At 36.1% G+C, this 26,471-nt stretch overlaps 1 protein-coding gene and 1 long non-coding RNA gene across 3 annotated transcripts; one reads left to right on the top strand and one right to left on the bottom strand.

Moving 5' to 3' along the window:
* Positions 1-1,167: 1,167 nt before the first annotated feature.
* LOC131605163 (uncharacterized) lies at positions 1,168-2,004 on the bottom strand. Its single transcript, XM_058877554.1, has one exon. It carries the CDS (start codon positions 2,002-2,004, stop codon positions 1,168-1,170), a length of 837 nt encoding a protein of 278 aa, XP_058733537.1.
* A 7,510-nt stretch (positions 2,005-9,514) lies between these two features.
* Positions 9,515-11,594, top strand: LOC131607040 (uncharacterized). 2 transcript variants are annotated; one of them, XR_009285181.1, is made up of 3 exons: positions 9,515-10,035; positions 10,735-10,829; positions 11,073-11,594. It is a non-coding gene; the product is annotated as an uncharacterized LOC131607040 (long non-coding RNA). The 2 variants fall into 2 exon arrangements; XR_009285180.1 differs by having other exon boundaries at positions 10,728-10,829.
* The last annotated feature ends 14,877 nt before the right edge of the window (positions 11,595-26,471 follow it).

The following is a 26,471-nucleotide window of genomic DNA, read 5'->3' as shown; positions in this document are numbered from 1 at the left end:
CAGTAGCCAAAACCTGATCCCCAATATTGATACCATATAACTTGCTTTTGTTGAAGTTGATACGCAGACCGGAAACACGCTCAAAGCCCCGTAAAACTGCCTTGATACACCACAAATTATCCAAACTCCCATCACATAGCATAACCCTGTCGTCCGCGAATTGCAATAACTCGAAATGAATTTGTTGATTGAAGTGAAAACCCTGAAAGCCACCATATTCTGCAACATTCCACATTAATCTAGCAAGACCCTCCACAACAAGAAGAAAAAGAAACGGGGACATCGGGCACCTTGTCGGAGGCCCCTCGACGCCACAAATTCAGCCGTCGGGCTGCCATTAACGAGCACAAAAATTGTACTTGAGAATACCATAGCTTCCATCCAAAGGCACCACTTATTCCCGAATCCAATACGTTTGAACATATATCTGAGAAAGCTCCACGAAACACAGTCATACGCCTTTTCGAAGTCGACTTTCAAAATCAAACACTCCCTCCTATTCCTTTTCACAAAGTCAGTAACCTCATTCAACACAACCACTCCATCCATCATTTGTCTTCCTTCAATGAACGCAGATTGAATAGGAGAAACAAGTTTACCAATGACCTTCTTCAGTCTACCAGCCAACAATTTTGACAGCAGGCGATACAAATATCCAATAAGACAAATAGGCCTGTAATCTTCAACCTGTTGAGGACTATCGATTTTTGGAATTAGCGCCAAGAACGAAGCCGTAATTGACTTGGACAATTTACCCCTAGCATGAAAGTCTTGGACAAACTTCAGTACATCATGAGAAACAAAATTCCAACAATTTTTCAGGAACCCCAACGGGAATCCATCAGGCCCCGAGATTTTCTCACAGTCTCCAAGCCAAACAACTTCCTTAACTTCCTCCGTTAAAAATGGAGCTTCCAACAGATTCCAATCCACAAAAGAAAGACAACTAAATACAACACCATCAAGCTCTGGACGTTCAGCCTCAATCTCCACGAACCTATTCGCAAAATGGTTAAAAATCTTCGCTCTCACGTCTTCGACCTTGTTCAGACTCCCCCTTGGTGTGCTCAACCCAATGATGGATTTCCTCCGCAATCTGCCTTTCATCACACTATGGAAATACTTGGTGTTAGCGTCTCCATCCAAAATCCACTTGCATCTGGACTTCTACTTCAGCATACTCTCCCTGTTATTAACCGCATCCCACATAGATTTAGAAGCAACACTCCTGGCCTCAGCTATGTCCGTATTGATTACTCCCTTTACATCAACCACCATGGAGTCCAGCTTGTTGAGATTATCGATGGCGCTATTAACCTCCAAATCCACCACACCAAAATCCTCCTTATTCCATTTCCTAATCATAGCCTTCAACTTGGATAGTTTCTCTTTTAGCACAAATCCAGGTTTGCCTCGAATATTATCTAAAGATTTCCATCCTTCCTCCAGAAACGGCCTAAAACCATCATGGTTAAACCAACATTTGAACAGTTTAATTGGCTTTGGGCCCCAATCTTTCACCATACCGTTTAACCATATAGGGCAGTGATCAGATACACTCCTCTCCCCCACCACCTGCCTATCAATCTCCCATAAATCCACTAGGCCCTCGCTAATCAAAAATTTGTCAAGCCTACTACAAGTTGACCCAGCTTGATTAAACCATGTAAATCGATTACCAAGCACCGACAAGTCAATCATCTCCATCGAAGAGATAAATTCATTGAATTCCTGAATTTCCCCACCATCCATTTGAACTCTCTCTCCTTTCCTTTCCCCTTTATCACACACCGCATTAAAATCTCCTCCAACGCACCATTCTCCCTCTTGAAAGTTATTTCTCAACTCCCTCAATTTATTCCACATCTCTTTCTTCTTATCAAGAAAGCAAGAAGCATACACATTAACCAAATACATCATCTTCCCTTGCCAATTAACAGATAAACCCAAAAAACCATCACCAACGAAACTGAAAATCACCTCAAAGAGTCCCACTTTCCACATAGTAATGATACCTCCAGACCTCCCCACTTACCACTTAGCGTTCCACTCCATAGATCCCTCTCCCCATAAGGATTTGACATCCACCAGATCAAAATTACTTAATTTAGACTCTTGAATAAAACAAACATCTACCTAGAAAGTACGGATAAGATCACGAAGACACTTCCTCTTAGCCGAACTACCACACCCCCTCAAATTATAGGATAGCACAATCATATGGACACATTCTTGTTAGGAGCATCCTTCAGGGCCTTGTCATGATGAGTCGCTTCTTCTAATTTTCTAATTGCTTCAATTTGATGCAATACTGTTTATGGTGATTTCCGGTAAACAACCGCTAGTCCTTCAAACTATAAAATATACTTTGGTTACTCGCAGGATCGACTAGATTGATCCTAGGACATAGTCAAACAATTGCCTCTTGATATGATTTGATTCATGTTTGTTTGTTCTGACTTCAAGAAAACTTGTTTGTGATGTGATCGAATGAATATTCACTTAAAAACAACACTTGTTACATATGTTAATATGACTTTCGACAAACGAAACGTAAACAAAAGCATGTAAATTGCAGGAATGTAAAGTGCAGAAATATAACATGCAAGAATGTAAAATGCAGAAATGTAACGTGCAAGAATGTAAAATGCAGAAATGTAAAGTGCTTCAAAATGAAAGTTAAACAAAGAAAATAAAAGAAATTGAAAAGATACTTGAATAAAGAAAGATACAAATGTATTTAAAATGGTGTTGGTGTCATACGTACATTTCTCAGCGAACTCGTTCTCTAAACACTTGATACTTGAGTGATTTGTGAGTGATTTGTACAAAATGAACACACGGAATCCTAACATTAAGACCCTTATTTATACTAATTTCGACCCTAACGGTCCTACACTAATCTGATGCCACGTTGCTTACAAGAATCCCTGGGTTTCCATCTGTCCTTGTGCGGTTACACAGACTACTTCGAAATTCAAATCCTCCCGCCTGAATCCTCTTTCGACGCGTGGCAACGTGATCAGAACCGAGAATGTCACGAAAATACGTTAAGCTTCAGTACCCTTCGTATTTCGCAAAAAAGTTTTAAGTCTTAAAGATAACCCTCTTCGAATTAGCTCCAATTCTAACTATCTTCGTTCCAACTCAAACAATCATTCTCGAAACATGGCCATCAGTAGCCATTTTTAATCTCAAAAATGGTCATCAGTAACCATCTTCCTTCGAATTCTAACTCTTCAAAGAGTATTCTTTCTAAACAAAATCTTCAGCCAACAAATTGCCCCCAATAAATGCCTGTTTCGAAAACAAGAGAAATAGACGTTTCTTGTCATGATGAGATTCCGTTTTACTCACTTCTTAGATTTCCAAGACAACTGACTAACGTCATAATCATTTATGACTCCACTTTCAAAACGTCTTGTCATTTTCAAAGATGTCTTCTCAGAACTTACATTCCCATGTTCTGACATTACTTCATGATCATTACTCCTATATACTAGGAGTAAGGCTAATAATTATTCGACCGCCGTTGGATTAAATCAACTCCTGCCGCGTGTCTTTGACTCTTACCCAAAAGATTTGAAAGGGTTTCCGTTAAACCTTTAAATACTTGAACTTCTACCCTCTCATAACTTTCACTTCTATTTTCTTACTTTCTTCACAGAAAAGAAAATCCTCTTTGGTTATACTTAACCCATTCCTCAAATCAAATTTACTCATGGCGTCTTCTTCAAATGCTCTTCAACCCATTCAGAAACTTCAAAATCCTACACAAATAGGGAATCAAGAACACATTCCAGACCCATATGCTGCAGAGACGCGCGCCATCTATGCTTATCTGGTAATCATTCCTTTTGAACTTTCTGGAAAAACTCATGCTTTCATGGGTCCTTTACCGGGAGGAAATAACCCCTCTTTGAGTAAATTTGTCCCTGCTTATTATAAAACTAGACCTTTAGTTAACAAGAATAAGATAGACGAAGATGGTCATCCAATCTCAGTTGACCCCGACAACGCAGAAGAAACCTCAACTGAAACTTCTCCGGTCTTAGAGAAAATTAGGTTAAACTATGTAACCAATTTCGTGAAAGTTTTTAGGTCAATCCCTTTAGCAAATGATCCTGAATTGTATTACGCTTGGCTAACTAAAGTGGAAAAGCAAAAGGCTCCATTTTGGAAAGAATTAGGGATTTACGACCTAATTTAGTTATCTAAAACAGGTTTAGAGTATAACCAAACCATGTTAGTAGCATCAATGTATTTCTGGGATGCTTTTCACAATACTTTCCACCTTCCATGTGGAATGGTTACCCCTACCCTCTTTGACGTAGATGCTATCACAGGGCTTCGACCAACTAGAGAAACCTTCGACCCCAATTTCATGGATACTGTCGCTACCCGCGAAAAATGGATCAGAGTCGCCACTAATATATTTATCCCATCGAGGGAAAGGAATACCAGATAACCCAACTCGGAATAAGGACTAGGTCTTTCGACCAGAGAACAGGGTACGGGAGTCAGTTACGCAATGGGAAGGTGCTAGCACCCCTCACGCCCATCGTACTCGATGGTATCCACCTATGTTTGTTTCTATCTAAAGGGTGTATCTATGTCTAAGACCTAAATGCGAATGCATGCAAAATAAACACGGGGAAAAGAAGGAATTATTTACAAGTGTGCTCGTTCAAGCCCCGCGACTTGATGCCTACGTATCCTTTTCAGGAATCAGAGCGTCGTAGTTCGGCTCAATAGTTTCCATTTGTTTTGTGTTTTTTAGTTGAACAGAGGTTAAAGTCGCACTCCACGATGCTCGACCTTTGGATACTTACACGCCTAATTATGGAATGGATTCAACATGTTCTTAAGAATGCCACGAGGGCGAGAGACAGAAGAGAGTTTGGGTGTTTCGAATGGATCCCTTAAGCAAGGGAGACTCGAGTTACCCTTTAGTTTGTATTTTTTAGATTGGGAATTTCCGCTCGAGTGATTCCCTTAAGCAAGGGAGACCCAAGTTTCCATTCCCTATTTATTGTTTTTCAACCTTTATTAATGTTTTTTAAGTGTTTTCTTTGTATTTTTTAAAGGGATTTTATTTTGAGTATTTATTAAGTGTTTTAATGTTGTAAAAGAAAAAAGAATGAGAATGGGGGAGACTAACCTAATTTCTAAGCCTAGAATTATTGTTGTCATTCTAATCTAAGTCTAATGTTAACATGGTGACTAAATTCTTAAAAGGAGCATTAAAATGATATTAACAAAATAGGCCAAAAATATGGCCAAAAACTAGTAACAAAATCACACAACAATTATACCAAAAAATAGCATGGAAATGATACAAACATAAAGAAAACGGTTCAAGTATTAGTGCAAAATTAACCTAAAAATACTATTATTTTTATGGGTTTTTAGTGTTAAGGGAAATCTAATTCAAGCCTAACTATGTTAAAATCTATTAATCCTAAAACAAATATTTTTATTGTTTTCTATGTCATTTTTTATTACCTAAATATCAAACTAAAATTATGATTCTAAGTGTTGTTATTACCTAAAAATCTAATGAGAAAATTATGATTTTACATGTTTTTTATCATCTAAAAAGTATAGTAAAAAGAACTAAGTAAAAAATCTAAAAAAACTATCAATTAAATGTGAGTCAGGGGGTGTATTTGAAGTCAGGGTATGCCAAGAGTAGGGCGCATAGCCCAATCCAGATTGGCCTAGTAGCAAAGTTCTTGTCATTGTTCAGTCTTCAAAAAACGCACATGGGCTTTTAGTGGGGGTGAGTTACCAAATTCGGGTGGCCTAATTGATCATCAGGTTAACATGACTAATCTATATAAATATATAAAAACGAAAGTACCTGATAATTTCAAGTTAACCCCTCTAATTAAATGTTTAATCTAATTTGATTTCAAGGGTATAAATGACTAATTGCACTGTGCTGCAATTACATGCATTTGAACATAAATGCAGCTGATGTGTCATGCCAACAATTTTTGTTACATTTTATAATTTTTTTTAATTCCATATTATCATTAACTATCAACACTAATTCCATATTCCTTAAATCTATTCATTCATGTGATGGTTATCGGGACATCTTTTGAACAATGAAAAGTCACATTGATTGTAGAAGTTTTACACCTTCCCATTCAAACCACCATTTTTCCAATAATTGTTTTCCTTCTCTCACATGAAAATTTTCATCTTCCCTTTCAAAGCTACATATATGCATCCACACTATTTCAAACCCAAAATATCTCATCTTTCACAAACTCTAAATCATACCGATATAAATGAGTCATATGTAGTGAAGCATCTCAAATGTTTTCAATATCAGTTTGTTATAGGCTTGCAAAGATATTGTTGTTATACTTCATTTCCTTTTTCATAACCCATTCATATCCATATTTTTGCATCTTTTATTCTTTGATTTGATTTGGTTTTCTACACATTAAAGTTTGTCAAAATCCTGCATTTTCGCCTCAATGGAGGATTATTTTCAATTTTTCAACTTTACAATTATTGTCTTTATTGAAACCCCATTGGTTTTGTTAATGGTTAAATTACAGTGATGATTTTGTTTAGATTTAAAGTTCAAAAGGTAAAATTTTGTTTTATTTTTCTTAAAATTATTAGTTTAAAATTGTTTCCACTTCTCTAATTACAGCCATGAGTCTATTTATTTGTGTAACCTGGTTACGCTTTGTATTTGTGTTACATAAACTATTTTCTTAGACATGTTTATCAGCTGTGCGTTTACAACACTTCAATCTTTTCTTAAGCCTCATACTAAACTTTCATTACTTAATATTAAACTTTCATTGCATAAGATTACTATAAAGGATAACACGATTACAACATAGCATTAGAAACATAATTTCAAAATAAAAAGACTAATGATGATAACCAATTCATAATATAATATTATTTACTGCTAGAATATAACCACATGACTGGGTATATTTTTCTCAGCAATCATTTCATTGAAACTATTCATAGTAAAAATATTCATTTGCATTCCTTTAATTTATTTTGAATTTAAAATTATTAATAATTTTTTTCTTAGTGAAACAATCAATTCTCCTTTTTCAGTTGGTTTGCCTTTCTATTTCACCACTATCCAAATTACTTTTGATTCATAATATCACATAATTTACATTGATGTAACGTTACTCTCTTTCAACTTATTCCATAGGAAGACATTCAATTTCCCAATGAAAACTAATATGATTTTTTCCATAAATTTGTTACATTTACCATTTTGGTTATGATTTGATATCAAATATCAACAGCATTATTGTTTACATACTAATTAATTAATTTTGTATACGTGTTATTTATATTAATCTTAATACTTTTTAAAGCAAACTTTAATATCACGTCTTCAAACAAATTTTAAAATTAAAAGTTAAATTTCTTTCATGACAACACCAAGGGTTTAGGCCCTTCACCTATTAATGTGTTTGTCCTATTTTTTTCGTGATTTTTTGTGGGGCACGTGCATTTACATATACTTTTATGTTTTTAGATTTAAAATGTGCAATGTCAACGAGCTTTCTCTGCCTAATCTTCACTTTTTTGTGGCTCGGAGTTAAAGACTCTCATTTTCAACCGTGTCTATCCCACTCCATTTTTTGCATACTTTTCAAGGTGGACATACCGTTTGCCACCCCTAAATTTTATAGTATTAAATTTTTTTACTTATATATATATATATATATATATATATATATATATATATATATATATATATATATATATATATATATATAATGTGGCTATTATCTTCTCTCTCTTGATGAATCCAATGGTTAACATTTATTCCTCTCGTCTCTCATTTTAAAATGCTCTCACTTGATATGCTATATATATATATATATATATATATATATATATATATATATATATATATATATATATATATATATATATATATATATATATATATATATATATATATATATATATATCATAGTTGTTTTTTTATGTTATTTTTATCTATTTACCTGACAATAATGTCACTAATCAATAATAATAATAATAATAATAATAACCAAAATCAAATAATTAATTATATGTTGATAAATCTGATGAAAATTTCTACACTTACGTTTATTACATCAAATGTTTTTTTCCCCAAAATATATTCATTTATATATTAAAATTGCATATTTAGTTTAATTATTTAAATTTTTACTTTTAAAATAAAAATTGATAAATATATTTTCTCTAATATTTAAATAAATCAGATTATTCTTTGAAATTTTAATAAATTTTATAGCTTAATTTTAATACACTTTTATTGTAAAGAGTATTCTTAAATCTATTATAAATATATAAAAAGTAAAATACATGTAATTACAAATCAAGCTCTTTGATAAAATAAATAAAATTGTTCTTATTCTATGGATAAAAATGATTTTGACAAAATAATTCAATACTATTGTTTTGGCATTTAATATGGGTGATGTGGCATTACCCAATTATTTGTTGAATTTTCATTTTTTATTCCAATTTTTATTTAATTAATAGTAAATAGATACATTTGAACTGTTGAGTTTTTAATCACACTAATTATAGGATTGAAAAGGCCAACCCTAATCTTAAACTTTAATACACTTACATGCTCACAACTTTTCTTATTCCTCTGCACTCCTCCCAATCGCTATAAAACATGACACTAATCTAAGGACTACATTCCTACCACCCTTTCTTTTTGTCATATGGTATGTTCTTGCTTCATCTTCCATATTTTTGACTCATACGGAAACCTTCATCCAAAGCAAATTTTGTCTCTTTATAAAAATGTAGAAAATAATATACATTAACTATAATAATTGTAATTATTATAATAATACACATTAAACACAAAAACTTTCAAGCATTTGACGGGAACTGTCATACATTTTAGGTTTGAAAATATGGATTAATATCTAAAAAATTTAATAAATTTTTAGAATTAACTCATTTGGATGAGGTTTGTTAACTTATATGAATTGGCGGGTAGATGTGAACGTATCTGAGATATCAGCTATTGACTCATCATTTTAATCTCTATCTTTTAACTATTTTGTTGTTGTTACTGTTTTACATAGTTGAAGTTATAAAAATGGTTGTATGATTTATTATAAATATGAATCAATACTTAAAAATTGGTACATATTATTAATGTACAATTGAAACTACGTGAATATTAAAAGTTGGTAAATATTATTAATGTACAATTGAAACTACGTGAATATTTATGAACGGGAAATTAGTTAATTATATTATGTTTGATATTCCAAATACAATTAAAATTTGATAAATAATTATAAATTATAATTGTATTAATGTTATCCAATTGAAAATATGGTCTCATGTTTAATAATTTAGTCATTGATACATGTTATGTGAATCCCGATCAGACCCGTGCGACAGCACGGGTTTCTTACTAGTTCAGATTATTATGTCAATTAGATCTAATCCTACATTAAAATTCAATTCAGTCTCAATTAAAGAAATCAATTAATCTTAATTAAAAATTGTTAAACGAAGAAGGGGAATAGGGTTGGTTTAAGACTCCTCAGCTTCGTGTCAACTCAATTCTTACTCTCGTCTCTCTCATCTCTCGAACCACCTACGCCGGAAATCGCTCCACCGCGTCGGAGGCGGCGGAGCACGGCCAATCGTCCAACATTCTTCCCTCATCTCTTTCTCCTTGACCTCACAACCTTAGATCTGCTCTTAGTTTACTCCGATTCCTTTTCCGTTCCCCTAAATCTAAGCAAACCTAAAACCCTAGCATTTTGAGAAGTGAAATTAAACGAAACTAGCGAAGGATACTGATGCGATACCTTGGGGGAAATAATCAAGGAACACAAATCTACCACATAGCATCAAGAAAAGCAAAAAGGAGGATGAATAAGGGAGGAGGCGAGACTTACCTTCTGGAGATGCTCCGGCGGTGATCAGAAAGCCGGAGATGAGGCTACGAAAGCTCAGGTGCAAAATCAACGGGAAGAGCGGCGGAGGAAGCTCCGATTTCAGGTAATAACACGAATTCCCCAGCTTCTTGCAATATTTCTTCTCCTATCTTCTTCTCCTTCCCTTTCTGTGCTGTGGCGTTGTCTGTGCGAGAGATTAGTGTGAGGTGCGATAGATGATGACTGTGCGGTGTTGAAGGTTTAGCTCAACCGTTCAGAACTTCCATTGATGAAGCTCTAACGGTTATGGGTTCCTAAGCTTTAGTGAGGTGAGGAAGATGAAAACTGAGAGAGAAGAGAGGTTGCAGAAGTGAAAATTGGTGGATGAAGATGATGAAAGTTGAGAGGTGAGTGATGGTGGTGATGAAATGGGGGGAATGGGCGTGAACAATGGTGGAAAACGTGTGAAATGGTGGAGTCTGAGTTTATATAGATTGAGGAGATTGAGAGGGTTCAGTTATGAATTGAAGGGTGAGGATTTGAGAGTTAGTTATGTTGGTTAGGATGTGAAACTGAATCAGTTTGTTGCAGTTAGTAATTGGTTAGGTGTTGGTTACATGACAGTTAGAAAGTTGGTTAAACTGTTAGGGAGTTAATTATGATTGAAACTGAATTAGTTATTTGTTGTTTCTGAAAAAAAAGTTAGGGAAATTGGTTAAAGTTAGTGATAGGTAGAAACAGTTAGACTGTTAATTTGTAGTGAACTGTATCTGTTTGGGTTTTGAGTTAGATGTGGATGATGTTTTTTTGTACTAGCGTGCAGGTCGAATACGAGTCTACTTTGAGGTTGGATTGGGGACTGAACAAATCAAAGTTTTGGGTATGTTTCTGCTGATGCAATATGGTGAAATGGCTACGGTACGTGAATCTATTTTCCTGTTGAGTTGTATATCATTTACTTGTCATGATAAAGTGTGATGCCATGTACGTATGCTTTGAAGTGTCACTGCCGAGCTGTTAAGGTCCTGAAGCTTTATTTCGAATCGCATTAATCCTACGCCTTTATTGAATGCTTGACTGTTAGTATGAACGTTAGCTTTTGGTTTGAATTTGGGGAATGGTGGGGCTGTTTCTGAATCGGTTTGATCTTTTTTTGTGCAGGGTCTCTTATTTGAAGAGTTTAACGGTGCAATTCGGTTTTGGTGAGGTTAAATGCTGCCAGCTTTGGTGTATTGCCTGAATTCTTATGGTGAAAATGGGCTGCCATGATGTGCTTTCGAATTTGAATGGAAATTTGAATGTGAGCATGATTTCATTCTGAGGTATGAAGCACACTAGCTGACAGTGTTGCATTTGTTCACTTGTAGGTTGATAATGTGGGATGTTGCTGATATGAATTTGAATGTGGATGCTGAATTATGTATGCGACGACACTGGTGTGTAATGGTTGAATGTTAAGAATTAAAAGAAAATGGGGCTGGTCTCATATATTGTTAATTTGGTTTTCTTTCTGTGGCTTGTATGAGGTTATATGGAGTTTGATGATGAAGTAGCAGTAGGATAATCATGGATGGATGTGGATTTTAGCATAGTGAATGGACTGAATTCATTTTGTAATGTGTGGACTTGGAATGTTGTAATGAAGTTCTTTTCTTTCAAATGAATGTAACTATTATTCTCTTCCTTTTCATTTTCTTTGAATTGTAATCCAAGTCTTTGGTCAAAGGTCAAAAGTTCTGAAAAGTTAATTGTTCCTATTTTGTACATTTTCTTGTAGATCTTCCATTTTCATTTGGTGACCTTGTATTGAAACGAATCTCGTATTGGTATTGACTTTGAAGCAACATGTGACAAGTTTTAACTTTGAATTCAAAAATTACATTTCCCTCCTAAATGTACAAATGAATCTTATATTTATTTCAATTTGCAACTTGAACAAACATCATAAAACAAGAGCCCAAGATGATTCATTATGAACTTCAGTAACAAAGTTGACCGCCCATGGTTGACTTTGACTAAGTTGAAATTTTGCCAAATGTCTTTAACAACTGAAAGTGGCCCAATACCTTCTTCAAACAAATGAATACACACTCTTTTGGCGAAGCTTCAAACGGATAGCTTGTATTTCAAGTAATCAAATGAACCAAACTTTGAATTGGAGAATAAACTAGATGACACCCTAACAATAAGATGATCATAGGAACAACCCTGAAAATCCACCAGTTGACACAATCACAGCGAAAGGAACCTTAATCCACGATTAGTTGAAAATTCAACAGAAACAAGCCTGCACAAAGTATGAACTTCAAGCCATGTGAAACCTCAGCTCTATATACAACCTCGATCTTTTGCCAAGCTTATTGATTAATGATGTATGTTATGTCAATGACCTAATGAAGTATGTACATGAATGCAAAACTTAAGCCAGTTAGAAATTAAATATGTGGGCAAATTCTAGGGTGCAACAGATACTAAAACCATCAATTTTAATGAAGCAACAGTTACTTACACTGCTTTCATTCAACAATACCACAACGAAACGACCACAGAAGTCTCAGATGAAGAACATATTGCATTCTTAGCACTCTGGCTTTCAAGATGCGTCTTTTGTTCTAGGTCCATACAAGTAGCAAAGAGATATCTTTGCATGGCTGACCAGCTGAATGCTGGGAAAAAGTTAAACTTAAGCCAGTTAATTCTAGGATTTCTCTACGAGAATCTCGGTGAAGCAACAGACCTTGTTAAGAACTACAAAACAGGATCTCTTCTTTTTACTTGTCCTTTCTGGTTGTTGCAACTATGGCTTAATGCCACTTTTGAGGCTCACCTCCCATACAAAAGTGTTGTGGATGAAGAAATTGCAGCTATAAAGAATCGAACAGTGGAAGGGACCAGACTAGCTTACCTAACTCCAAAAGAAGAAACTGGCAAACTTCGTGAAACTTCTTGGCATACATAATGATGTTCGCTAAACGTTATCAATTTAGTCCCTCGATGGCTCCATTCGTACCACGGAAAGTGGGTCCCGAATGGTTTACTCGAGAATTTCCAGCAACTTCTTCCGACCAACAAGTTGAATCCATGGCTATCTGGGAAGCTTTCCTCACCCCAAAGTTGTTATATCACCGACTTCGATCTCCAAAAAGTCACTGTTGTCTTCTTTGTTATCAACCAAATCTGGTTTCGAGACAATTTGGGTTGGTTCAACTCAAACCAAAATGTTTGTACGACAAAAGGAATCACATGTGTCTACATACTTCGCATCTGGCAGAAGATGAATATGAGTCAAAAATCTCCAAATATGTTGGCATCACTACTTTATCTCCCATCTCTTTCGAACCTGCTTTTTACTCTACCATAGATTTTCATCAATGGTGGACAGATTATTATTCTATGCAAATCTTCAATGCTGAAAGCCTTACTCGGGAACTAACTGAAGCTTTTGCTGATGTGCAGGTGAATTTTCACAAAGGTACTTCGACTCATATTAAAGAAATCCAAGCATTTCAAAAATTCTTTGAAACTATCTACAGGCCTGATGATCTCAGTCGGACCGTTCGTGAGGCTGCGGTCACTTTACGTGAAAAGTTTTCTGCTAAACTGGATAAGTTGAAATTGCCCATGTCCGTTCGACCTGAACTACGTTATGAAGTGGCTTTTGAACTTAATCCCCCAAAATTCCCTCCACTACCTAGTGCTGATTTTGGTGTGGCTTTAAGCCCTCCTTTTCCAGACTGGTTCATGTGTGGGAATCTCATAAAAATCCTTCAGGTACAATCTAAAAAACGCGTTGAACGAGTGGTCCCGACTAAGCATACCTTGGATACTTTCAAAGGACATCTTCATATAGGTCTTGAGCACGTTCGCGTCTTGACTCCAATACCTGAAGGTTGGGGTTTAGACAATCCTTCGACAAACTTCTCCTTCTTCACTGAAATACTGATTTACATTTTGTTCACAGCCGTTACTCGAAAGAGAAATATCAAGGAGGCCCCTGCATAGAAGGGTTCTGGAGCTTCGAAGAGCACCAAGACAAGTGGGAGTGATTCTGTCACCACTGGCAAGAAACCCACGGTACATACATACTTTACATTTTGACTTGTGTTATTTTATGAATATTACTCACTTGGTTTTAATATGTATTTTCAGAGCTCGAAACCTCCAGCATCTTCGAAGCGAAAAGTTCCTCAAACAGCTGCTTCAGATGACGAAGATAAATCTCCTCCTCGTACTAGACAAGCACTGAAGAAAAGACAGAAAGTTGCCACCCCTTCAGCCAAAGGAAAGGGATCTGGGACTTCGAAGCTTACTTCATCGAGTGACAAGGTATCTTCTGAGGAATCACCCTTAGAAGCTGCTAGTACTATCCCCATTGTAGAGAGCCACAACTCAAGTCCAGACAACGTTCCAACCAAGGTATTTGGATTTCATAACATAATCATCTTTATAAGTTTTAATTTCAATGATTAGGTTCAACATCTTACCTCATAAATGTAGGATGATGTGGGTACGGCTACTTCTGATCTCAAGACATTTAGTCTCAACATTGATCTTGACAATCTTCAAGGTAAGCGTATGCCTTTTCTAGTGACAAATGAACTTCTTGCAACCTTTCCATTTTGATTAATTCTAACTGTTCAACACTGGTGTTTCTCGACAAAAATCTCCTGTGCTTTCTCCGGTTGTTGAAGACGCTCAACCTCTTGCAACCATCATTCCAACTGTGGCTGCTGAAGAAAGCCATTCAAATGATGACTCTCCACCTACTCATCAAGATGACAATATGGGGGAAAATCCTCAATGTTCAGATAGTGGTAATGCAGCTGGAGAACCAACTGGCAGCGAAGATACTATATCTGAACAAGATGTTGCGGAGGAAACTTCCAACTTGCCTACGCCTGGTCCTCATGAAACTTCGACCTTCGGGACTATAGTCATTATTGTGACTACTTCGAAGCAGGTCCCCGCGATGCTCACTCCTTCAGAACTGGAGCAACTCAAGAAAACTGATCCCGTAAGCTTCCTCAAGACCATGATGAGTATTGATAACGTTTCGCCCATTGGGCTTGAAACTTCTTCTAATGTCCTGGTGGAAACTGGCGACAAGGATGATATTCCTAATCTCCTTCATCAAATAAGGGAAAAGTTCTTTGAAACCAACCTTGTTGAAGCTCTAAGCAAGGATTCCACCAGATGTTACTGCTTAAACAATCTTTTGAAGAAAGTGGATTTACTTCTGGTCTCAGAGGAAGTCTCGGAAGTGATTGTTTTACTGGGTTCTCTGATTGATCAACTCCAATCTAATCTTCTTCGAAAACAGAATGTTGACGAACAACTCACAACAAAGGTGACTTCTCATAGTTCTTCTTGGAAAGCTGCAAATGATGCAACAAAAAAGGCTGACGCCCTTAAGCTTGAACGTTCGAAGAACCAGAAGGAAAATGAAGATTGTGAAACGAATATCAAATCCTGGAAACAAGAAATTGTACTCCTCGAAGAGAAGATAAAGAATGCCCAGTCTCGTCAGGCAGCAATCCAACAAACTCATCAGGAAGAATTGACTGAAGTGGCGTAGTTAGGGATTCAACACTTCGAGACGGCACAGAAGCTAGTGCCAGAGATTGAAGAACTGAAAAGACAACAAGCGTTAATCGAACGTCATATGTCTTTATGGGAATCTCAATATTTGAAGATGAAAGATAACCTTCCCGAGGATTTTAATTAACCACTTTGGACCTTGTACTATCCTTTTGTGTTTCGCACTTAGTTCTTTTCTTTATTGTAATCAAACTTTCTCAGGAATATATATGCAATTTTGTCTTTCAATCTTCTATGCATCTAATTCTGCAGTTGTCATGAGTAGCGTTTTAGCAATTCCTAAAAATTGCCAAAATTGTTTTATTATCATAATGATATTAATAATGTACCCACGTGACATGATTACTCTTCGCAGCCTCTCAAGCCTAGACTTGACGTTTCCACTTCCCTTAGCCGCAACCATCATTAAATGATGACATCACCTTTTTCAAAACGTCTATTTGAGACGTGCGTGTATCAGTTTTTAACATGATTACACTTCAACTTCCAAGGTGGGAAACGGCGGAGGCCATAACTTCTCTTGGGGATACCAAACGCAGTGCAATCAACACTAAAAAATGAACCGTTCTTTTATGGCCAACGTATTCTATATAAAGTGTTAGCATTCCACTCCTTTCTTCATACTTTTCCCAAACTCTTATCAAAGTTTGCTCTCTTCTCCTTACATTCTTTCAAATACAGAATTTGACAAAATCTTTTGCATTCTCTTTCTCAAATGGCGCAACCCTTGACTTATGCTACCATTAGATCCTGCATCAAAAAGGAATTCAAACTTTCTGAGGAAGAGTTTGATGAGAACCACATTAGTATCAGCGCACTCTTTGCCAACCAACAACTCCAGTTTTATCACGAAATCCTGGAGGGGTCTGTTTATCCTAACATGTTAGCAGATTTCTGGATGTTTGCGTCCCTGCACATAGATCCAGAAGGGAGAACAACCATTGTATCTGAGGTTCGAAGGGCTCATATTACCATTACTCCCTCAACCATCTCTGACCTGCTGAGATGTAACAATCTTGGAGAAGCGTTTGATGATAACACCATTAACATGACTACCTATGTTATGTTGAGGGCCCTCATGGACAATGATCCCTTTAGCGCTAAAGTCATTAGGATTTGGCACCAGCTTTTAGTGGGCAACTTTCGTCCACGAAACCATGATCTAGACAACATCATGATGGAGGATCTGGAGTTCATACTCTGTGCCCTCCGGGGAAAGAAAATCAACTTTCCACCACTGATCTTCAAACAGCTTGTCAAAGCTGTTTCTATGGCTGCCTCCCGTCAAGGTGTAGTGACATGTCTTCCTTATGGAAGATTGTTGTCCTACATGTTTCTCAAAAAGGGGATAGTGAGGAGAATGCGTAGGTCAGGATCTCTAGACATGTTCGAAGCAGAAAGCTTGCCCCTGCTATCCTTGGAGGGTTTAGAACAAAGGATTAACTAGAGGGTGCGTTGTCTGAGGCTTCTGATGGAGGTGTTATAGGTCTTAGTTTTATTGTTTCTAATTTTGAATGCTCCTTTTGTTAGCCTCTAGTATGCTTTTAATTCTGTAGTTGGTGGAAACACAATCCCCAAAATGAATGTACTCTCTTATTCTTAATGAAAAATATTCTGGCATTGCTTTGTCTTTTTACTTTATTTGCCAAATATCTTGCTTGAACACGAAGCCATTTTGGTGTTTGTTCAACCATTTTGGCCTACGTAGTATACTCTAAATATCTACGTTTTTGCAATTTTTACTCCGTGCATGCTTGTTGAATGCAGTATAGGGCAAGCAACAAAAAAGATTTGGAAATATTGATCCGGGAATTATCGTCCTCAGAGATGGAGAGATGCCATTCAACAGTTTCTATGGTTTCGAGCTTGGGTTTGAATGAGCAAAAAGTAAATAAAGATATAGACAGGAAAAGAATGAACACATTCTTAGAAGAGAAATAACTTATCAGGAATGTAAATATACCCACTCTTCACAAACATACACTTACCAACCCATTATACTCAACCTACGATACTCATCTATGTTATCATGTATCTCTCACATAAGCGTCCATCTCTGGAGCACAAACGAGATCATCTCACAACTAAGGTTATCTCTAATGCGAAGTCACGAGAACATCCGTGTTCTCGCGTCGGCGATCTCTCGCGCGCCGCTCAAACACGAAAGCATTAAAAACAGATACCCACAGTGAATGTTAGCTCTAAATCTATCTCTAGAGTTCAGAAACTAACAGATAATCATCCTAGATAAGGATTCAAGAAGTTTATCTCTAAAGCACCCCAAATCCCCAGCATAGAGCAAAAATCCAGGATAACATCAACACAGATTCGTAAAGCAAGTTAAACATAACATTATAATCGGTAAATATACATAAGATTCAAGTAAATATACAAACAAAACCAACCAAAGAGAAATACACAAAGAAGAAGAGAAATGAACCGAAGATCTCCCGGTTTGTCAGCTCCGTTCGACGCTCAGTCCACCCCCGATCATCCTTATGCAACCTCCGAAGTTGTTTTCTAAGCTAATTTTGATCTAAGAATGAAGTTGATGGTGTTGGGACTCAAAAATACCCAACCCATAACCTAAAAATGTGATTTTTGCCCCTTTTAAGGAGCTGCTGTCTTAGCAGGTCCGCTTAGCGGACCCCCTCCGCTCAGCGGACTCAAAATTGCATCCAGACTCTGATTTGCTCCGCTGGAGCTCCGCTCAGCGGACCCCCTCCGCTCAGCGGACCCCCTCCGCTCAGCGGACTAACAGCAAAAGTGAAATCTTGTTTTCGCCATAAGTTGAGAATCGTAACTCCGAATTGCGCCCGGTTCAAAGCGTTGGAAAGCTTATTCAATGCTCTATCCAATAATGAATGAATGAAAACCAAAATGATAATTTTTATCATCCTTATTTTGAGCCTTATTCTTTTATGAATTGGTAGAATTTGCATTCTTGAAGCTTAGCCTTTGGTCTTTATTACTCAATGCTCCAAAGATGCATGAATACCTATAAAATGAATGGAAAACTATTAATTGGTATAAAAATGAATCAAAAACACAAGTATACACATATGTAAACAAAATTTAGGATTTTATTACAAAAATCATAAGAATAGAATCGATAAGTGCCACAAATATGTACTCAAAATATTGACATTTTGGCACTTATCAAAATTTCCCCAACTTGAAACTTTGTTTGTCCTCAAACAATGTAAAATAAATCAAATAATTGAAAGTAATAAACCAAAGAATTGTGAATCAACAAGTTTAGAAAAACCAAAAACAAATGTATGGTTCAACATAAAAACATATAAACAAAGTAAGTACTTACCACTATCCTATAACGACAACATATAAACGAAACGAATCCTAAGCACAAAAGGCATACAAAACATTCTAACACAATATATGCTCACATCATGAATCACACCTAGCAAAAATTCATCAATGGATGAAGAACACACAAAGGTGAAGGACTTTTAACACTCATCCAACAATCTTGCAAACAAAAGATTAAATTATGCATTCATCCAAAAATCACATTGAAGATACAAAAGCAAGATCACAAGGGCTTTTCAAGGTTGTAATGTGGCTTGGTTAACAAAAAAAGGATATGTCCTAAGGCTAATCGAAACAAAAACTTGCCTAAACCTAAGGGAGTGATCAATCCACCAAAGATTCAAACAACAAAACCTCGATTAAACTTCTTCCATAACCACAAGTTTCTCAAACCAATCACAATACTTATTAGCACATTTATTCACTTCTCTTTTCTTTTTCTTTTTTCAAAACTTTTTCACTTTTTTTTTTCTTTTCTTTTCACATTTTTTTTTCTTTTTCTTTCTTTTCAACCTCATAGCAACAACCAAATAAGTAGCAACCATTTCTCTCCCCAACTTGAATTCAACCCCACCATCATATGAATACTCCCTACTTTCTAAGGCAAGGTAAAAATTCATACCAAAAATCATGGTTGAGGGTTCAAGAAAACAAAGAATCAACCATCCATGCAAAAATGAGAACTAAACACTCAAAGATAACATTTAGCAAAAACAACATGGACATTGAAAAAAAAAACTCAAAAGGGTTAACAAATGATCACACACTCACAAGGTGAATTGATTATTTAGTTATGGTGGTTGTGCTCAAAATGAAACAAAATGCCTTGATCCTTTTCATGCTTTCATAAAATCAACATAAACAAAAGATTAAGCATAATAAAATCTAGTTAAAACAAAGATTGTGGCTTCCAACATATGTAAACAATGGAAAGCTTCCTCACATTTATGGTTTGGGAACCAAAGTGATTCAATCAATAAGAAAGTAATGCAAAAGAATGAATGGTATGATAATTGTACAAATGAAAAGTTTTCTAAACATGCTATGCTATAGAAAGCGATAAATGAGTACCTTGAATGATACAACTTCAAAAAAAAAAATCCTACCATACATCCGCAAGTTGAAACACTCAAGCTTTGGAAAATCACCTCAAAAATCTTCGAATTACCGAACAAAATTTGAATCCAAACAACCAATAAAAGAATTAGAAAAATAAAACTAATATATATTACTAATTAGCCTTGGTGAAAGTGGGAAAAAAAGTGAACCAAGTGGAATGGGAACCCCACTGGTACAGAGCAGAAAAAAAAAATTCTGCTATGCTCGCTTAGCGAGCTCTGCTCCGCTTAGCGAACATAGCAGAAACCAGAAAAATCAGAACAGGATCTGTTGTTCCAACTCTCTCCACTTCACCAAAATACCTCATAAACATAAAAATAACCAAAACATTACAACCGTTGGGGTGCCTCCCAACAAGCGCTTGTTTTACGTCGTTAGCTCGACGCCTTTATTGTTTTGGTGCTTGGAAAGTAGCTTCCTCCAATCATGCCATGGTGACGTCTCACCGCACAAGCCTAAAGAAAGTGTCCTAACCAAAGCACTCAACAAACGTTACGGGTACAAATATATACAATGATTAAACGAACATAAAGGAAAACACAAGTATACAAATATGTACATGAACAAACACATATATACAAACATGAAACACATATAACTATTAACATACACAAAGAGAAAAGTTAGTGAATGTTGGATTCACAAGTTGAAAAGTGAAGATTCGTTATTAAAGAGCTCATCCGAGATCAACATGTTTCACCAACATTCACCAATAAAAGTATACTTATATGTAACATATACAAGAAACTATATGGTGAACATAAACAAGTAAACATGTACAAGTAAATATATACACTTGAAACTATACAATATATACGTTATATACAAAGCTCAAAACCACGAAAACTATTGCGATGCAATCCACAACCATCCCCGGCAACGGCGCCATTTTGTTGAATGCAGTATAGGGCAAGCAACAAAAAAGATTTGGAAATATTGATCCGGGAATTATCGTCCTCAGAGATGGAGAGATGCCATTCAACAGTTTCTATGGTTTCGAGCTTGGGTTTGAATGAGCAAAAAGTAAACAAAGATATAGACAGGAAAAGAATGAACACATTCTTAGAAGAGAAATAACTTATCAGGAATGTAAATATACCCACTCTTCACAAACATACACTTACCAGCCCATTATACTCAACCTACGATACTCATCTATGTTATCATGTATCTCTCACATAAGCGTCCATCTCTGGAGCACAAACGAGATCATCTCACAACTAAGGTTATCTCTAATGCGAAGTCACGAGAACATCCGTGTTCTCGCGTCGGCGATCTCTCGCGCGCCGCTCAAACACGAAAGCATTAAAAACAGATACCCACAGTGAATGTTAGCTCTAAATCTATCTCTAGAGTTCAGAAACTAACAGATAATCATCCTAGATAAGGATTCAAGAAGTTTATCTCTAAAGCACCCCAAATCCCCAGCATAGAGCAAAAATCCAGGATAACATCAACACAGATTCGTAAAGCAAGTTAAACATAACATTATAATCGGTAAATATACATAAGATTCAAGTAAATATACAAACAAAACCAACCAAAGAGAAATACACAAAGAAGAAGAGAAATGAACCGAAGATCTCCCGGTTTGTCAGCTCCGTTCGACGCTCAGTCCACCCCCGATCATCCTTATGCAACCTCCGAAGTTGTTTTCTAAGCTAATTTTGATCTAAGAATGAAGTTGATGGTGTTGGGACTCAAAAATACCCAACCCATAACCTAAAAATGTGATTTTTGCCCCTTTTAAGGAGCTGCTGTCTTAGCAGGTCCGCTTAGCGGACCCCCTCCGCTCAGCGGACTCAAAATTGCATCCAGACTCTGATTTGCTCCGCTGGAGCTCCGCTCAGCGGACCCCCTCCGCTCAGCGGACCCCCTCCGCTCAGCGGACTAACAGCAAAAGTGAAATCTTGTTTTCGCCATAAGTTGAGAATCGTAACTCCGAATTGCGCCCGGTTCAAAGCGTTGGAAAGCTTATTCAATGCTCTATCCAATAATGAATGAATGAAAACCAAAATGATAATTTTTATCATCCTTATTTTGAGCCTTATTCTTTTATGAATTGGTAGAATTTGCATTCTTGAAGCTTAGCCTTTGGTCTTTATTACTCAATGCTCCAAAGATGCATGAATACCTATAAAATGAATGGAAAACTATTAATTGGTATAAAAATGAATCAAAAACACAAGTATACACATATGTAAACAAAATTTAGGATTTTATTACAAAAATCATAAGAATAGAATCGATAAGTGCCACAAATATGTACTCAAAATATTGACATTTTGGCACTTATCAAAATTTCCCCAACTTGAAACTTTGTTTGTCCTCAAACAATGTAAAATAAATCAAATAATTGAAAGTAATAAACCAAAGAATTGTGAATCAACAAGTTTAGAAAAACCAAAAACAAATGTATGGTTCAACATAAAAACATATAAACAAAGTAAGTACTTACCACTATCCTATAACGACAACATATAAACGAAACGAATCCTAAGCACAAAAGGCATACAAAACATTCTAACACAATATATGCTCACATCATGAATCACACCTAGCAAAAATTCATCAATGGATGAAGAACACACAAAGGTGAAGGACTTTTAACACTCATCCAACAATCTTGCAAACAAAAGATTAAATTATGCATTCATCCAAAAATCACATTGAAGATACAAAAGCAAGATCACAAGGGCTTTTCAAGGTTGTAATGTGGCTTGGTTAACAAAAAAAGGATATGTCCTAAGGCTAATCGAAACAAAAACTTGCCTAAACCTAAGGGAGTGATCAATCCACCAAAGATTCAAACAACAAAACCTCGATTAAACTTCTTCCATAACCACAAGTTTCTCAAACCAATCACAATACTTATTAGCACATTTATTCACTTCTCTTTTCTTTTTCTTTTTTCAAAACTTTTTCACTTTTTTTTTTCTTTTCTTTTCACATTTTTTTTTTCTTTTTCTTTCTTTTCAACCTCATAGCAACAACCAAATAAGTAGCAACCATTTCTCTCCCCAACTTGAATTCAACCCCACCATCATATGAATACTCCCTACTTTCTAAGGCAAGGTAAAAATTCATACCAAAAATCATGGTTGAGGGTTCAAGAAAACAAAGAATCAACCATCCATGCAAAAATGAGAACTAAACACTCAAAGATAACATTTAGCAAAAACAACATGGACATTGAAAAAAAAAACTCAAAAGGGTTAACAAATGATCACACACTCACAAGGTGAATTGATTATTTAGTTATGGTGGTTGTGCTCAAAATGAAACAAAATGCCTTGATCCTTTTCATGCTTTCATAAAATCAACATAAACAAAAGATTAAGCATAATAAAATCTAGTTAAAACAAAGATTGTGGCTTCCAACATATGTAAACAATGGAAAGCTTCCTCACATTTATGGTTTGGGAACCAAAGTGATTCAATCAATAAGAAAGTAATGCAAAAGAATGAATGGTATGATAATTGTACAAATGAAAAGTTTTCTAAACATGCTATGCTATAGAAAGCGATAAATGAGTACCTTGAATGATACAACTTCAAAAAAAAAAATCCTACCATACATCCGCAAGTTGAAACACTCAAGCTTTGGAAAATCACCTCAAAAATCTTCGAATTACCGAACAAAATTTGAATCCAAACAACCAATAAAAGAATTAGAAAAATAAAACTAATATATATTACTAATTAGCCTTGGTGAAAGTGGGAAAAAAAGTGAACCAAGTGGAATGGGAACCCCACTGGTACAGAGCAGAAAAAAAAAATTCTGCTATGCTCGCTTAGCGAGCTCTGCTCCGCTTAGCGAACATAGCAGAAACCAGAAAAATCAGAACAGGATCTGTTGTTCCAACTCTCTCCACTTCACCAAAATACCTCATAAACATAAAAATAACCAAAACATTACAACCGTTGGGGTGCCTCCCAACAAGCGCTTGTTTTACGTCGTTAGCTCGACGCCTTTATTGTTTTGGTGCTTGGAAAGTAGCTTCCTCCAATCATGCCATGGTGACGTCTCACCGCACAAGCCTAAAGAAAGTGTCCTAACCAAAGCACTCAACAAACGTTACGGGTACAAATATATACAATGATTAAACGAACATAAAGGAAAACACAAGTATACAAATATGTACATGAACAAACACATATATACAAACATGAAACACATATAACTATTAACATACACAAAGAGAAAAGTTAGTGAATGTTGGATTCACAAGTTGAAAAGTGAAGATTCGTTATTAAAGAGCTCATCCGAGATCAACATGTTTCACCAACATTCACCAATAAAAGTATACTTATATGTAACATATACAAGAAACTATATGGTGAACATAAACAAGTAAACATGTACAAGTAAATATATACACTTGAAACTATACAATATATACGTTATATACAAAGCTCAAAACCACGAAAACTATTGCGATGCAATCCACAACCATCCCCGGCAACGGCGCCATTTTGTTGAATGCAGTATAGGGCAAGCAACAAAAAAGATTTGGAAATATTGATCCGGGAATTATCGTCCTCAGAGATGGAGAGATGCCATTCAACAGTTTCTATGGTTTCGAGCTTGGGTTTGAATGAGCAAAAAGTAAACAAAGATATAGACAGGAAAAGAATGAACACATTCTTAGAAGAGAAATAACTTATCAGGAATGTAAATATACCCACTCTTCACAAACATACACTTACCAGCCCATTATACTCAACCTACGATACTCATCTATGTTATCATGTATCTCTCACATAAGCGTCCATCTCTGGAGCAAAAACGAGATCATCTCACAACTAAGGTTATCTCTAACGCGAAGTCATGAGAACATCCGTGTTCTCGCGTCGGCGATCTCTCGCGCGTCGCGCAAACACGAAAGCATTAAAAACAGATACCCATAGTGAATGTTAGCTCTAAATCTATCTCTAGAGTTCAGAAACTAGCAGATAATCATCCTAGATAAGGATTCAAGAAGTTTATCTCTAAAGCACCCCAAATCCCCAGCATAGAGCAAAAATCCAGGATAACATCAACACAGATTCGTAAAGCAAGTTAAACATAACATTATAATCGGTAAATATACATAAGATTCAAGTAAATATACAAACAAAACCAACCAAAGAGAAATACACAAAGAAGAAGAGAAATGAACCGAAGATCTCCCAGTTTGTCAGCTCCGTTCGACGCTCAATCCACCCCCGATCATCCTTATGCAACCTCCGAAGTTGTTTTCTAAGCTAATTTTGATCTAAGAATGAAGTTGATGGTGTTGGGACTCAAAAATACCCAACCCATAACCTAAAAATGTGATTTTTGCCCCTTTTAACGAGCTACTGTCTTAGCAGGTCCGCTTAGCGGACCCCCTCCGCTCAGCGGACTCAAAATTGCATCCAGACTCTGATTTGCTCCGCTGGAGCTCCGCTCAGCGGACCCCCTCCGCTCAGCGGACTGACAGCAAAAGTGAAATCTTGTTTTCGCCGTAAGTTGAGAACCGTAACTCCGAATTGCGTCCGGTTCAAAGCGTTGGAAAGCTTATTCAATGCTCTATCTAATAATGAATGAATGAAAACCAAAATGATAATTTTTATCATCCTTATTTTGAGCCTTATTCTTTTATGAATTGGTAGAATTTGCATTCTTGAAGCTTAGCCTTTGGTCTTTATTACTCAATGCTCCAAAGATGCATGAATACCTATAAAATGAATGGAAAACTATTAATTGGTATAAAAATGAATCAAAAACACAAGTATGCACATATGTAAACAAAATTTAGGATTTTATTACAAAAATCATAAGAATAGAATCGATAAGTGCCACAAATATGTACTCAAAATATCGACATTTTGGCACTTATCAATGCTTGGTTTGTATCTTTTCAGATACTTCCCATTTACTCTTAAGATCCTACGATCTTCTGCCAACTCTTCTATCTCGTAAGCGTTATTCGAGAATACTTTTAAGATTCGAAAGGGTCCTTCCCAGTGTGGGGACCATTTACCTAGTGTCTGATTATTTCGATCTATAGGTAAAATAACTTTCCAAACTAGGTCATTATTAATAAATGTTTTACCTTTCACCTTTTTAATGTATGCTCTGGACACCCTTTCTTTTTGTCTTTTTATCATCTCCAGCGCTCGAAGTCTGTCTTTATCTAAATCTACCAATTCGTTCATCATCAATTCCCAATATATGTTTGGAGGAATTTCTGCCTGTCTTTGGATTCGGACTGATTGCAAGTATATCTCAACTGGAAGCACTGCATCGTGTCCGAACGTCAATTGGAAAGGTGTGGTGTTTGTAGCTTCTTTTGGTGACGTTCGACAGGCCCAGAGTGCTTGGTCCAAAGTTTTATGCCAACTCTTGGGTTTTTTCCCTACGTGTTTCTTTATAAGACCAATTATTATCTTATTTGCTGCTTCAATCTGTCCATTTGCTTGAGCGTAGTAAGGTGTAGAAGTAAACAACTTGAACCCCATTTCTTTGGCGAAATCTTGCATCTTCCG

The sequence above is a fragment of the Vicia villosa genome, linkage group LG5 (genome assembly GCF_029867415.1).
Source record: "Vicia villosa cultivar HV-30 ecotype Madison, WI linkage group LG5, Vvil1.0, whole genome shotgun sequence".
Taxonomy (NCBI): domain Eukaryota; kingdom Viridiplantae; phylum Streptophyta; class Magnoliopsida; order Fabales; family Fabaceae; genus Vicia; species Vicia villosa.
The sequence above is the reverse complement of the archived record's forward strand: the minus strand, read 5'-3'. Positions and strand labels throughout refer to the sequence as shown.